The sequence below is a fragment of the Anopheles aquasalis genome, chromosome 2 (assembly GCF_943734665.1).
Source record: "Anopheles aquasalis chromosome 2, idAnoAquaMG_Q_19, whole genome shotgun sequence".
NCBI classification, from domain to species: Eukaryota; Metazoa; Arthropoda; class Insecta; order Diptera; family Culicidae; genus Anopheles; species Anopheles aquasalis.
In genome coordinates, this window is record NC_064877.1 from 51,916,078 (window position 1) to 51,929,091 (window position 13,014).

At 39.7% G+C, this 13,014-nt stretch overlaps 3 protein-coding genes across 6 annotated transcripts; 2 read left to right on the forward strand and 1 right to left on the reverse strand.

The window, feature by feature from the left end:
• LOC126570707 (transmembrane protein 62-like) lies at positions 1 to 2,982 on the forward strand. Its single transcript, XM_050228669.1, has 4 exons — positions 1 to 419; positions 475 to 1,699; positions 1,764 to 2,067; positions 2,134 to 2,982. The coding sequence occupies exons 1-4, from the start codon at positions 219 to 221 to the stop codon at positions 2,411 to 2,413; spliced, it is 2,010 nt and encodes a 669-aa protein (XP_050084626.1). The 5' UTR covers positions 1 to 218; the 3' UTR covers positions 2,414 to 2,982.
• Positions 2,983 to 3,126: 144 nt separating this feature from the next.
• On the forward strand, positions 3,127 to 6,168 carry LOC126570711 (proton-gated ion channel subunit pbo-6-like). The gene is made up of 6 exons (XM_050228672.1): positions 3,127 to 3,469; positions 3,545 to 3,717; positions 3,782 to 3,829; positions 3,901 to 4,013; positions 4,075 to 4,442; positions 4,542 to 6,168. Exons 1-6 carry the CDS (start codon positions 3,412 to 3,414, stop codon positions 5,114 to 5,116), a joined length of 1,335 nt encoding a protein of 444 aa, XP_050084629.1. The 5' UTR covers positions 3,127 to 3,411; the 3' UTR covers positions 5,117 to 6,168.
• A 149-nt stretch (positions 6,169 to 6,317) lies between these two features.
• Positions 6,318 to 12,882, reverse strand: LOC126570704 (protein bicaudal D). 4 transcript variants are annotated; one of them, XM_050228665.1, is made up of 10 exons: positions 12,242 to 12,882; positions 10,894 to 11,259; positions 10,694 to 10,831; positions 10,458 to 10,615; positions 10,079 to 10,389; positions 9,791 to 9,981; positions 9,510 to 9,721; positions 8,962 to 9,443; positions 8,710 to 8,884; positions 6,318 to 8,625 (listed from the first exon to the last, which is right to left on the reverse strand). In XM_050228665.1, the coding sequence occupies exons 1-10, from the start codon at positions 12,446 to 12,448 to the stop codon at positions 8,469 to 8,471; spliced, it is 2,397 nt and encodes a 798-aa protein (XP_050084622.1). In that variant the 5' UTR covers positions 12,449 to 12,882; the 3' UTR covers positions 6,318 to 8,468. The 4 variants fall into 4 exon arrangements, with proteins under 4 accessions (XP_050084622.1, XP_050084621.1, XP_050084620.1 ...); XM_050228664.1 differs by having other exon boundaries at positions 9,791 to 9,984; XM_050228663.1 differs by having other exon boundaries at positions 8,962 to 9,721.
• Between the last annotated feature and the right edge of the window lie 132 nt (positions 12,883 to 13,014).

The following is a 13,014-nucleotide window of genomic DNA, read 5'->3' on the forward strand; positions in this document are numbered from 1 at the left end:
TTACAGAATAAGCACCTAAAACTTGAAAAACATTAACTTTCTTTACGGATTTCTTACTGCTCAAAGCGAAAACAGCATCTCCGATTGCAAACAAAAGCCTTCAGTAGCTGTCAGTTTCTTTCATTCTATTTCTAAGCGTCGCGGGCGATTTTGCTGCGGATGACTTCACCTGTTTGCTATAGACACTTTGCTCTAAAGAGGAAATTGGCGGATCTAGGATGCGATTCACAACAGCAGCTTTGACTATGATCGTGTGTATCGTTGGTTCCTCTATATTTGTAGCCAATTTAGCTAGCCTTATCGGGTTCGACAAGCAACTTAGCAGCCGTTTAGATGCGGCTTTGGATGATGGCCACAATCAGGCGCACCGGCAACTTAGACTAGACGACAGCCCGAGCCATCTGATGTGGTTTTTGCAGGTATGCCTTACTTTGCACTTTAAGTTCGTTTCATATCACTGTTCACTCTCTGTAGATCTCGGACATTCACATCAGCAAGTATCTGGATCCATCTCGCGTGGCACACTTGGTGGAATTTTGCAATCGGACAGTGGATATTATCCGCCCTAGTGTCGTTCTTGCTTCCGGCGATCTAACAGACGCCAAAACGTCGAATTATCTCGGATCTCAGCAGCACGAACAAGAGTGGCGTTGGTACAATGAGCTGCTACATGACACAAACGTGCTAAATCGAACTATATGGTTGGACATACGTGGCAATCACGATAACTTCAACGTGCCCGCCTTGCAGGCACGACAGGACCTATTCACCAATTATTCAGCCCAAGGCAAATATCACACCCGCTCGTACATGCGGCAGATCGAGCGGGGAGGAGAACGGTATGCGTTCATCGCTGTGGACGCTTGCCTCGATCCGGGTCCGAAAAGACCATTCAACTTCGTGGGTATGCTGTCGATCAACGAAACGCGCCATCTGCTTAATCTGTCCGAGCAATCTCGGGCCACGGGTAGCAACTACACAATCTGGTTTGGACACTATCCTACGTCATGCATTTTAACGCCAGGCTTGGGTTCTGGGGGCATTCGCAACCTGATCGGACGCTATCGGGAGGCATACGCGTACCTTTCAGGTCACTTCCATACGCTTGGGGGGGCCGTACCACATATGTACACATTGCAGGATGAAGGATTTTTAGAGCTGGAGCTAGGCGACTGGATGCGTAATAGACGATACCGATTGGCTGCGTTTGATCATGGATACTTTTCGTTTGTTGATGTGCAGCACAATCAATGGCCAGTTGTTTTGGTGACTAATCCAAAAGAGGCGCTTTTTAATATCCCTGAAAAGGAATCGCCGGGTCCAGTTCTTGAATCTACCCACATTCGAATATTAATATTTTCTCCGGCCAAAATCACAGAGTGTCAGGTAAAGCTCGACGCCGGCAGCTGGGAGGAATGCATACGTATTAATCGGGAGTTGTATGTAGTGCGATGGGAACCATCGCTTTACAAACGAGGCCTCCATAGGCTATTGGTGTATGTTCTGGACGAAGATGGTCGGAGCCGCGTTGTGGAGCAAAAATTTACACTAGATGGATCCCGGCTGAGTTTCGATTTTCTAGCAAAACTCGTGCTAATGTACGATACAAACAAATTGTTCCAGGCATTCTTTAGTGTTGCTCTCATCATATATCTAGTGCCATTATGTGTGTTTCGAATATGGCATAGTCTTGTTCGAAGTAAGTAATTCTCAGGTAATAAAATATACTGTTTTATATTAATGATTATTTGCTCTTTTTGCAGAAGGCACACTGCCTCGACCTCGACCTCGCACTTTTGGTTTCAATACCTGGATACGCAAAATCTGGATCCTTTCTACCGTTGATCGGCTAATGTTTCCCCTCGTGGGCTACTGTCTGTATCTGGCATGTGGCCCCTGGTCATTCGGGGAGATCATCGATGGGTACATGGGTGTAGTTTTTGTGTGGGGAATTTTCGTTAACAACGCCTTTCTACCTGGTACTCTCACCTATTTGTACGGCTTTTTCCAACTCATGCTGTGTCAGCTCCCGTTGACCATTATTTTTGCCAACAATGCCTCACGACGGTAATTTGATGGAAGGTCGTGTTTAAAAAAAAAACAGATGCAACTTCTCCCGTTTTTTTCTTTTAGCTTCTATCGCCGGGACATGGAAAAGAATCATGGATGGATAGTGACGCTGTGGAAGAACGCGACATTCATTCTTATAATGACGGTGGAGGTAATATTAGCTGCAATCTTTTGGCATTCTTACGGCCTGCTGGCCTTCATCATCGCTCCTTTGCGGGTTTGGTCGATTGTAATGAACATAATCCTATGGCATCAGTCGCGCTACATTCCCGAGAAATGTCTACGATCAGCTGCAACCGTGTGGTCTTTATCGGAACCAAAAATTTCCACACTTTCCCAGTAAAATTGATGATATTCAGCCGTAGTTGATGCCTTTCCTTTTGAATGAAATGCAACATTTTGCCTGAAAGATGGTCGCTTTCATGTGTTCGACAAGCGTCAGCATAGCAGCAGCATTTTCATGTCTCTAGATCATTGAGGATCAGGTGCTAATCATATTATATTATACAGGATCGATTTCATAATGTATCTATCCTTATTTCTTGTGAACATGTGGACTGTTGTTACGGCGTAAATACCCATAAATGTATTAAGGTAAGCTAAACGCTACAATGAAATGAAGTGTAAACTGACCAAACAAAATACCGAAATCAAAGAAAAACCAAATACCGAAAAATAGTTCAAACAGTAAAACTAATAGCAACAAACTAGTTAGTTATGTTCGATACGTGCTGCTGCAATTCCTTGGTTTTAAGGAATAGAATTTAGTAAGAGCTACTAATTTTGTGAATTGATTTTATTTTAATACATTACGCATTTTTTTACGCACCAACAAAACGGTGGAAGTAACGAACGAAATAGAAATTAAAAAAAAAATTAATTTGCCTGTTTTAGAATGATGAGCATAATGAGCATGAACCGTGCCTTTTATGGGTGATTTTATTGTACTTAATCTACTGGAGAAAAAGGCTGGTGGCGAGAATATGTTCCGGCCACTTAATACTCACACAAATAAACGGTCTCACTAAGCATCTGTCTCCGCTCCAATTTATGATGATTGCATGCACTAGACAAACCTTCACGTGTTTCAAGTGCATCTATTAGCTACTTGGCGCTCTCCTGTCTTTAATAGCGTAATATCATCCAGCCTACGGACTCATTCTGATAATCTACTGATTGATGATGCAGTTAAACTAGCTAGCTGGTAGCATAGAAGATGGCATTGCAATACTTCTAGTCGGTTTAGTTGCACTAGAGCTGTTGGTAGATACAGGCAGTAGTATTGTTGCACTGAGGGCGCACGGGGAACGATCAAAGGTCATATTGATAGGAAGTGTAATAATGTTCTTCACGTGGGGAGGCTTAATTATGCTAGTAATGAGGGCTAGTGTATCGGCTGGTAAGATTTCATGAAGCCGGGTGAGGTGTTTCTAAGAAGAAATCGATGAATGGTTCGAACATTATTTCGATTTAGAACCCATGAAGCCTTTTGAATGCGTGGGAAAGGGGGATATCAACAGCACGGAGGCTGCTTTGAAAAGTTCATTATTTTGTAATACAAACTATAATCCTCGGTACCGACCAGTCAAGTATCAACAGGACCGCCTAGCAATGTACATTGGTGCTGAAGTGATCAACGTAGAGCGAGTGAGTCAAAGCAGTTCTTAGTTTTCTGAACAAAAAATTCACAAATTGGACATTCTTTTCGCAGACGCGTCACGAAGAAGCAAGGCTGGAAGTAACATTAGAACTGTTGATGGTATGTAATATCATTAATAGAGAAATCATCACTAGTTTCAGCATCCTTTCTACATCCTGCATATTTTGCAGCAATGGTATGATGATTTTTTAAACTGGAAACGGTCCAGCCACAATATCGAAACCATTAACGTGTCAGAACACAACCTGTGGACTCCAACGTTTGCGGTGAAATCTTTTCAAAAGTATTCTTATTCTACAGCAGTTAACAATATCGATTCGAATAGTATTTTGTTTCCATTTCAGATCAACACGCGATCAGAGTACAAAACAGTGTACTAACGTTAAATGCCATCTCAGCTATGATGGAGAAGTGATCTATACTGTTCTGTGCACATTTCTAGTCGATTGTTATTCTGAAGCACGATACTGGGCCTTTGATACGAAGATATGCACGCTTCGAATCTATTCGTCTGAGTACGACACCAATCAGCTGTCGCTGTTTCACTTTCAACGCCGTCTATCCTATCCTAGCTACCCCCTACTACCATACAAAATTACTTCGTTCCAAATGGCCACAGTAAATAGCACAATGAGCCCTGAGTTTCGCATGGACATAGCCATCGAACGGATGGTTGGATCACATCTGGTAGTATTTATAGTGTTTATTGTGCGTAAGTATTTTCAAACCCAACTTGATTCATGGTTTTTTAATATCGTGAGATTGATAAATTGTTTGGCAATTAACATTTACTTTTTTTCTTTTTATTTAGTACTTGTTTTGATCAATCTTCTTACTCCTTGGATATGGATTACGTCGAGTGCCCGGGCGATAACATGCACAGTAACCGTTGTCTTGCACACTCTTTACATGATTCTCCTCTACTGGTACGGCTCAATCAAAATGAAGCCGGTCCTTACCCTTGCACACCTGCTACTTTGTTCATTCCTTCTGGCAGTTTTTTTTACAGCCTGGACATACTATGCCAGGTTCCAAACTAATCGGCCCGAGCCAAACATTTTGCAGCGACGTGGACTAATTCATTTTATGTGCGTGTTAAGAAAAAACCGCCTGTTTAGTATGTTTCTATCTATTGGATACTTCGATCACAGCAACAAACAGATCGAGGAGCTCTCATGTGAATGGGGCGACACGCGACGCGCCTACAACACTGGAAGATATTCGTCGAGTGTCACCCAAATGACCGATACTGATACTCCACCAGCGAACACGGATGGGAATCAGCGGCGCATGGAGTTGAATTTACTAATGCAAGCGTTCGATCGTATACTGTTTTGTATCATGTTAACTGCCTATACATTATTACTTTTCGTTTATGCTATCTAATTTCAATTAGAACCCATCGTGTTCAACGTATACGTAGCGTATGGTAGCAAGAGCGCAACACTATTTAATCAATTAATCAATAACATTAAAGAGTTTCCTCGAACATATAAGACCGTTGTTGTGTGTTTAGAATGAATAAATTCCACAACCTAACAATAATGTTAGTAATTTGCTAGTACATTCCCGTCCGAAATTAATATCAGTTTAGACGTCGCAGAATTACACAATACAATAAAAACTATTCAATCTTTGTTTCATACTTATGTTTTATATGATGCATAGTCCACGATTTAACTCGTTTAATTTTATTTCGGATGAAGGAAAAAATCAGACATGAATGTACATGTATACATTCTATTTTTACCAATTTGTCCAGTTTTAATGATTTCTATTTAAAAAAAAAACAATTTAATCTTCAAATTGCACAGACTTAATGGAAGAACAAAAATGTATTATCTTTTTTCACACTAATTTTATCGTTTAGCAAACATTACTCTTAATTGAATGCTGATTGCTTCCGATCCCTGGAATCTCTGGATGGATAACGAACGCTTAATTTGTATGAACTACGCTACGCTAGGAGGGAATAAGATTTGCTGCGTGATAATTTATGTATCTCCATATTTCTGGACTTTTTCTACGCTTATCGATGAACACTTTCTTTAATTCGTGCCTGTTACTCTACAAATAGTGTATGTATAAGACATAAACCATTAAAACTTCAGTTAATGTCCCGATCGAAACGAAGACTAAATTCTTTCAATGGAACGATTTAAAGGTAAACTGTTGATTTTAAGCTCCGATTTTGATGAGTATCTTTTGGAGAAATAAAAAAAAATCGTCAATCGTCAAAAATTTCCAGGCTAACTTTATTATTTGTAACAGTAAAATTTAGCTGCTTTCTATAACATTTTTTTTAAATAAAAAGAAACAAATTACACAATCAATGGTATCAACTAATGTATGTTATCAATAAATTAATGTATTAATGGTTAGTTCAAAACATACAGCCAATCCGTTCTGATTATGTTACAAAAAAAAAGGTTACCGCCATATCAAAAACCATTTCTTATGCACAATGAATGAACAACTTGAGCATTCCTCCGCACAATTGAGCAAGTCGTTCGTATAGAGACAATATTGATTATAACACAACCTTGTGTGTAAACAATATGTAAGCGGAAGGAAGGTATACTATAAATTATATTATATCTACTTTTCATTTGTTTCAATTTAGAAGCAGTTAAGATGGACCAACCTAGATTTTTCTCTTCAATTTTATTTTTTTCATACTAAACCAATTTTACGATCATTATTCTGTTTCGTATATTATAATATCGATCGCATAAATCTCATTGTTTCCAAAAAGGGACGGTGATAATGGATTCATATTTGTTCATTGTTATTACATATTTTGTCTTCCATAACAATGCAGCTAATACCCAATAAGTATGTACTGCTTTACAAGACCCTTCTTGTTCAAATTTCTTTTCAATGATTCTTGAACTGTTCGTTTCCTGCATGGACTGGTGGTTTTTCTAAATTTGCATTTCTATTATTTTTAATATAATAACATTCTCCTGTGTTCCTGTTTTACATGTTGCTTAAGTTTCGGCCCATTTATTATAATAAATATATGGCTCGGTAGTCTTTTTTATAATTCATCATTTTTTGGGTGCTCTACCTTGCAATGCACTAGAGTTCTATAAGACGTGTCTACGTTCCACAATCGGTATTGCTACTTCGTTCTACAAACTTTCGTAACTCTGTAGCTTGTAGCTTGTAGATTTGCTTTTGTAACTTGTGTAATTTAATTTATTTTCATTTTTTAACAAATGACAAACGAATTCGTGTCTATAAAAGTGTTGTCTTAAAATTTTTGGACGAATAGATATTTTTGCAATTTAAGAAGACATTATTAGGCTCAAGTACACAATGGTATCATGGAAATAATAAATTTTGCAATCGTCCTCATTTTTCGAATCTACTCAACTCACAGGACATAAAATTCTTCACTTATCCCTTTCTGAAATAATGTTATTCCTTTATTTGCTCTGATTTACGTTAAATGTTTTGGGAATTATGTAGTGATAACCGAAATAACATCACAACTTACATTCATCCTTATTAGACTACGTTTGGACAGATAAGTATTACTTGTGTGTCATTTGAGTTACCTAGGACAGGTCGTATGCTGTAATGAAATTGCTATCGATTTCGTTACCATAGTAATACCTTCCTAATAACTAAAGGAAGACCAAAATGGTACTGAAATGGAGTTCAACAGCAACAGATGAAGGAGTACCCGATCCGCAAACGACTAATAAGGTTCTATTGAAAAAAAAAATCTGTGACATCTAATATTGGATCTATTTTAGCACTACGAGTTAGCGAAAGATAATAAGTCAGGATGTGAATTAGATGTGACTGTGTTGTGAATTAGATTGGTCCAAATATTTCATATCTTCTTCGACCAAGATTCGCTCACTTACTACACAATTGCATTTGCCTGAATCCTGTCCATTGCAAACATTATGTTGTTCTCCTGTATAAGGACTTGCTTGTTATGCGAAAAACTATCTTTATTATACATTTTACTTGCGTATATACGCTATCCAGTTATATTAGCTTTTATTCATCTAACAGTTGGGATTTGATTAGCTCTGTAATGAGTCCCAGTTTTTCAGAAAACTGGTTTTTGGCGTTTACATGTTTCTCCGTTCCCTTTGCATGCTCTTTTTTTTTTAGGAAAACAAGTTTAGGAAAACATATGCTGCCATTAGAGTCAATTGATTTAAATAAATATAGACATTTAAAACACGTAAATATGTGTTTTATCGGACGCCATTTATGCTTCTCAGTACGTTTTCTTATCTACGAGTAGTATATCGCAATCTAACCTACCTCGTTCACTCGTGGATGGATATACATTTAATGCATTTATTTTAAAAAAAACACTCCATTTTAAATCGAGTTGCTTGGGATTGCGTTTGTCCCGAATCATAATTGGTAGAATGATTTACCAGATATTCCACGAATTCATGCGTTTGTCTTGTGATTTATGCGATATGAATATTTAATCGCAGATTTCCTGGTCGTCTGTAGCACTATACTTACAGTACAGTTTTGCGCGAAAGAAATAAGATCGATAACAAACCCGGATACCAATTAACAGATGCAAGGCTCGAACGATTGTTGCTTGACAAGAGCTAATAATGCATATCTATTGACCAAAATACATGACGATGTATCTCAGTAACCTATTATCAGTACATTTAAAACTCATACGCATCTAGAGTTTTAGAAGCGTGTAAAGGAAGGCCAAAATTTTGCGCTGCACGCTCACCTTATGTTAGAAGAAAGCTTGGTTTGAATTGTTACTGTTGCTATTCGGATTCTGCAAACTATTTCTTGCAGGCTGTCCACGAGAAAATGCGGATTTTCCGCCACCACCGCCACCTCCTCCTCCACGCTGCGAAACAGCTGGTCTTCTTACATGGCGCATCTCCCTGCAAAAAAAAATAAAAAATAAAAAAATACTCATTACTCACAATTGCTGCGTACTCCTCGTAGCGTGGTTGTAGATAATTTACCGGTCCATCTCAAGTTCCTCGAGCTTCTGGGTTAAACCCAGTTTCTGCTGTACTGCCAATCGCAGCAATTGGTTCAAGGTTTTCTTTTCCTCTTCGGCGGCCGATAACTGATGAGTTAGTTCATCTACTTGCGTTACATATTCTTCGCAGCGGGCAGCAAACATTGCACGAAGACCTTGTAAAAAAAGTTTGTAAAAAAATGAGTTACAGTTATGATATGTTGCGTTGTCTTTGTTTTCTGTTGTTACTTACTGGAGAATGTGGCTGCATCTTCCTTCAGTATGCGCAGTTCGTTCCGCAACTTTGACATCGTATCGCTCACAACAAGTTTCTCGTTTTCGTATTTAGACTTCAGGTTGGTCAAAGCTACCTCCGCCGTGTTCTTATTCGATTTCAGCACCGTACGCAGAGTGGCAATCTGTTCGCGTTTCGTCGATAGTAAGCTTCGTAGCTTGATGATCTGCTCATGCAGATCGGCAATTTCTTCCTTGGCATCCTTTGCGTCTCCGGATGATACCCCAGATGTTTCCGTTACCACCTTGTCCTTGTTCAGCTCAATCGTGTGCTCGACGGCAGTCTTAAGGTAACGAATCTGGTCACTCACCGTATCCACGTATTTTCGGACTTCCACTGCATCACTTAGCGCTTGTAGATCCTCAAATACGTGTGGTTTAGAGATGAGAATGTCCGATTTAAGTTGTGATTGTATCGCGGTAAGAGAATCGTTTTCGAAGCTAAATTTGTAAAACATATATTTTAAATAAGATAAAAGTCTCTCGTCATCTTTTAACTTAACGAACCTTAAATCATCATTCTTATGGTCAAGTAACACTCTATTTGGAGTTTCGCCGTTGACCGTGCACACTAAATGGTACAGTTGTGCCAAATCATCGCTCAAAGCAATCAGATTGCTTCGAGTTGTATTCAAACTTTGACCAGCAGTTTGAGAAAGAGACGTTAGTACCTGAATATCACTGTGTAGATCAAGGGATTTCTGTTCCACTGATAAAAGCTGTAAAAAGTCACAATTAACCAAAACATTGGACTTCTATTTATCTGCATTGATTACGGTCTATTTTACCTTGTTCTTTAGATTCGTAATTTCATTGCGTAATACGGTCATCGCATCGGAACAATTTAATCCCTTTTGCAGTTCTACCAAGTCAGCTCTAAGCGTGTCAATTTCTTTAGAGCTTAGAGTAAACCAGTTGGAATACTGCAAGATTGCTTCATTCAGCTTTTCCGTTGCTTTCTTGTCTTTGTTGTCAACAACTGCTAGTCGAAGGAGGTTACGAGACAAAAATGATGATTAAACATTGGACGCACTAGTCAATGTTAAGTTTATCTTTTGCTATTAGCAACATCTCACCTGTAATGTTTTCTTCGATTTGAATTTGCTTCTTGAGATTGTGAAGAGCGTCGACATGTGCCGCCATCACCAATAGTTTGGACATAAAGTTCTGAACATCGTTCTGACTTCTATCCAGATTTTGCTGTGCATCGCGCAGGTTAGCAGTCAAGCACAGCTTTTCATTTTCCATTGTTTCCAGTTGCTTTTCTAATTTCTTTAGCTCATTAAGATGAATTTCTGAGAAGAGATCAACTTTGGTTCCATCCGGTGATTTAAGTTCTGCACTTTCAGCCTCCAAAGATGCTTCTAATCGTTTCAAGGTGGAATCCCTGTTGATCGTTACACACGTGATTAATCATTTATTTCCAAACAAGAAGGAATCAAGAAAAAATGATACCTTAGCGCTGGTATTTCTTCCTCACAATCGCTGCTGTTCAGTGCACTTTCTTCCATTCCACGTATACTATATGCCAGATTGCTAATATTGTACATTGATTCACGGTTGATATGTGTATCGAGTTCCTTCTTCAATGCATATTTATTCTCGCGCTCAACCTGAAAACAGCATAAGATAAGGACAGCGGAAGATGATATTAATCGTTTAAAAAAAACGCAAAAGATATGATTACTCACCTGCAGTGCTGTCAAAGCATCCTCCATTTGTTTTTCGGCTATTTTCTTAAGACTGGCAAGCTCTTCTACCTGTGAATTTAGTAGTTCGATTTCTTCCGAAAGTCTTCGTATTTCATGTTTGGCGCCTTCGAATTCCACCTTAACAAAAAAGTAAAGATGAGAGAATGCAGATTCGGAAGTGGACCCGTCGTTGAACTTACTTGTGAGCTTCGCAAGCTAGAGACTTGTTTTTGGAGGGAAATATTTTCTTCCTCTAGCTCTGAGTAATCAGCCAACATGCGCGCCTCACGGTACTTCATGTCTTTCAGTTCTGCCTTCAGTCGAGCCCGTTCAGCCTCGGTTCCAGACTTGTCGCGACCAATTTCAGCATTTTCCTGTAACATACGGTCTCGCTCGTTGGTCACTCTATCTAGCTCGTGGCGCAATTGCTTAGTTTCACTTTCGAGCTCGAGGATATGCTGGTTGAGGGAAATTTCCATTGCCGCTGACTCGTTGAGAAGCGCATCCTCCTGTTCGATGCCTGACTTTGTGGTGACTTGTTGGGTTTTTTGAAACTTTTGTAATGCCTACATGAATGAGTAACATAACGTTAAGATTATCAAATTATAGTAAAATTGAATGTGTTCGCATCAAGCAAATGTTTGGACAATTTATTTCTATTGGTTAAGATTAAGTACAGGAGTATTCAACCATAATCGGTTATATATCGCTTGGTGGCACCATTGATAGTAAACTCTTTTCAGCCCATTAGCACTTTGTACACTCTTCGTAGCACATGTAAGGAGAGATCGTGGAAGGATAGGAACTAAACGTAGCGCAAAGGAAAAGCGAAAAAAGCAATTGACCACTTCGTGTCGTTTCCCATTTCGCTGCACTTTCTTATTCGAACTAGCGAATATAGTTTAAGCAGACTACGGAAGCCGTCTTCAAGTGGATTGTCCTTGGGCCTTGTCGCGGACATCAAGTTTAGGGAGTAGAAGAGTTATCAGCGAAACAATTATTCGTTCTCTGAATATAATTGCCCAATTCTGATGTTAAGGATAGGTCGATATCAGTTCATATTTTAATTGTAAATCATTCTAAAAATGGTCACTACTTGACGGTGCAGTCATCGGATAAATACGAAAATCGCACGAATTCCAGTACAATTTTCGCCATCTATATATATAAATAAGGGGAGCATGCGAGTTGAGTAAACAAACCACGATAGCCGGCAACAGTGAAATGTCGAGAATATTGAATCGGTTTCGCTGGACGAACAGATAGTAAGCCCATCAAAAGTTTCACCAAATCACGCCTGTTGCCTTCATCGTTGCCGTTTCGTCTTTCTCCTACTCTCTATCGACCAACAACCGGCCTAAGGGTTGTGGTGTGAAATGAAACGTAACGAAACGAGAGCAAAGTGTGCAGTGAATCAGTAGTTTGTTATAATTGTGCTCGCAGCGATTGCGTGGCACATCCATCCGAAGTGGAAAACGGTATGCCACGATTTTTTAAAATAAATTATAGAATCACCGTATCCGCCACCTTAGCGGAATTGCTACTTACCTCTTGTGTTATATCTAGCTCATGCTTGGTGTGATCGTACAACGATTCTAGCTCGTCGCATTTGGCCTGCAGATTCTGTTTTTCCTCTAACAATACGAGGCCGTACTTAGCCGATTGGACATTTTCACTGCTGACCTGATCGAGTTCTCGCGTTAAACGCTCGATTTCGGCCCGCAAGTTTTCCAGCTCTATGCTCGGTGCAGCCATTTTTACGGTTTCTCTTGCTGCGTTGTACTGTACTGTGTAGGCTTGTTTATTTTGCGTGCGTTTCGGACGGTTCACAAAAATCTCGCCTGAATCGCGAATGATGGGTGCGCCGAGTTACGCAAAGGATCTTCGTTCGTTCGGATGCAGGTGCGCTTTCCCTCTATCTGCACCGAAATGTGTGAGCCTGGAAGTGAAACTTATTGTTTTTCGTTCCCGTCATTGAAATCAAGAAGGCACACCGAAATACTATGAAATAAAAGGCGCAAGCACAACAACGCACTCATATTTTGTAAATCGTCCTAAAAAGCGAGGATTAGACTACTTTTCACTGGCCACCTGCCCTGGACACCTTTTTACCACACACTGCGTGGCCGAATTTCAAAAAAAGGCTTTTCCTGCCACACAGCTCCACAAAGTTTTCTCTGCTCGTGACATCATTAGCGGAAAAGGTAAAAGAAAAAATCGACAATCACACATCCCAGATAGCCTTCCGAAGTTCCCAAAACGAACCAAACCGTACCAGACCGAACACACCGAACAGACCGTGCACACGAAACTCAGTCCTC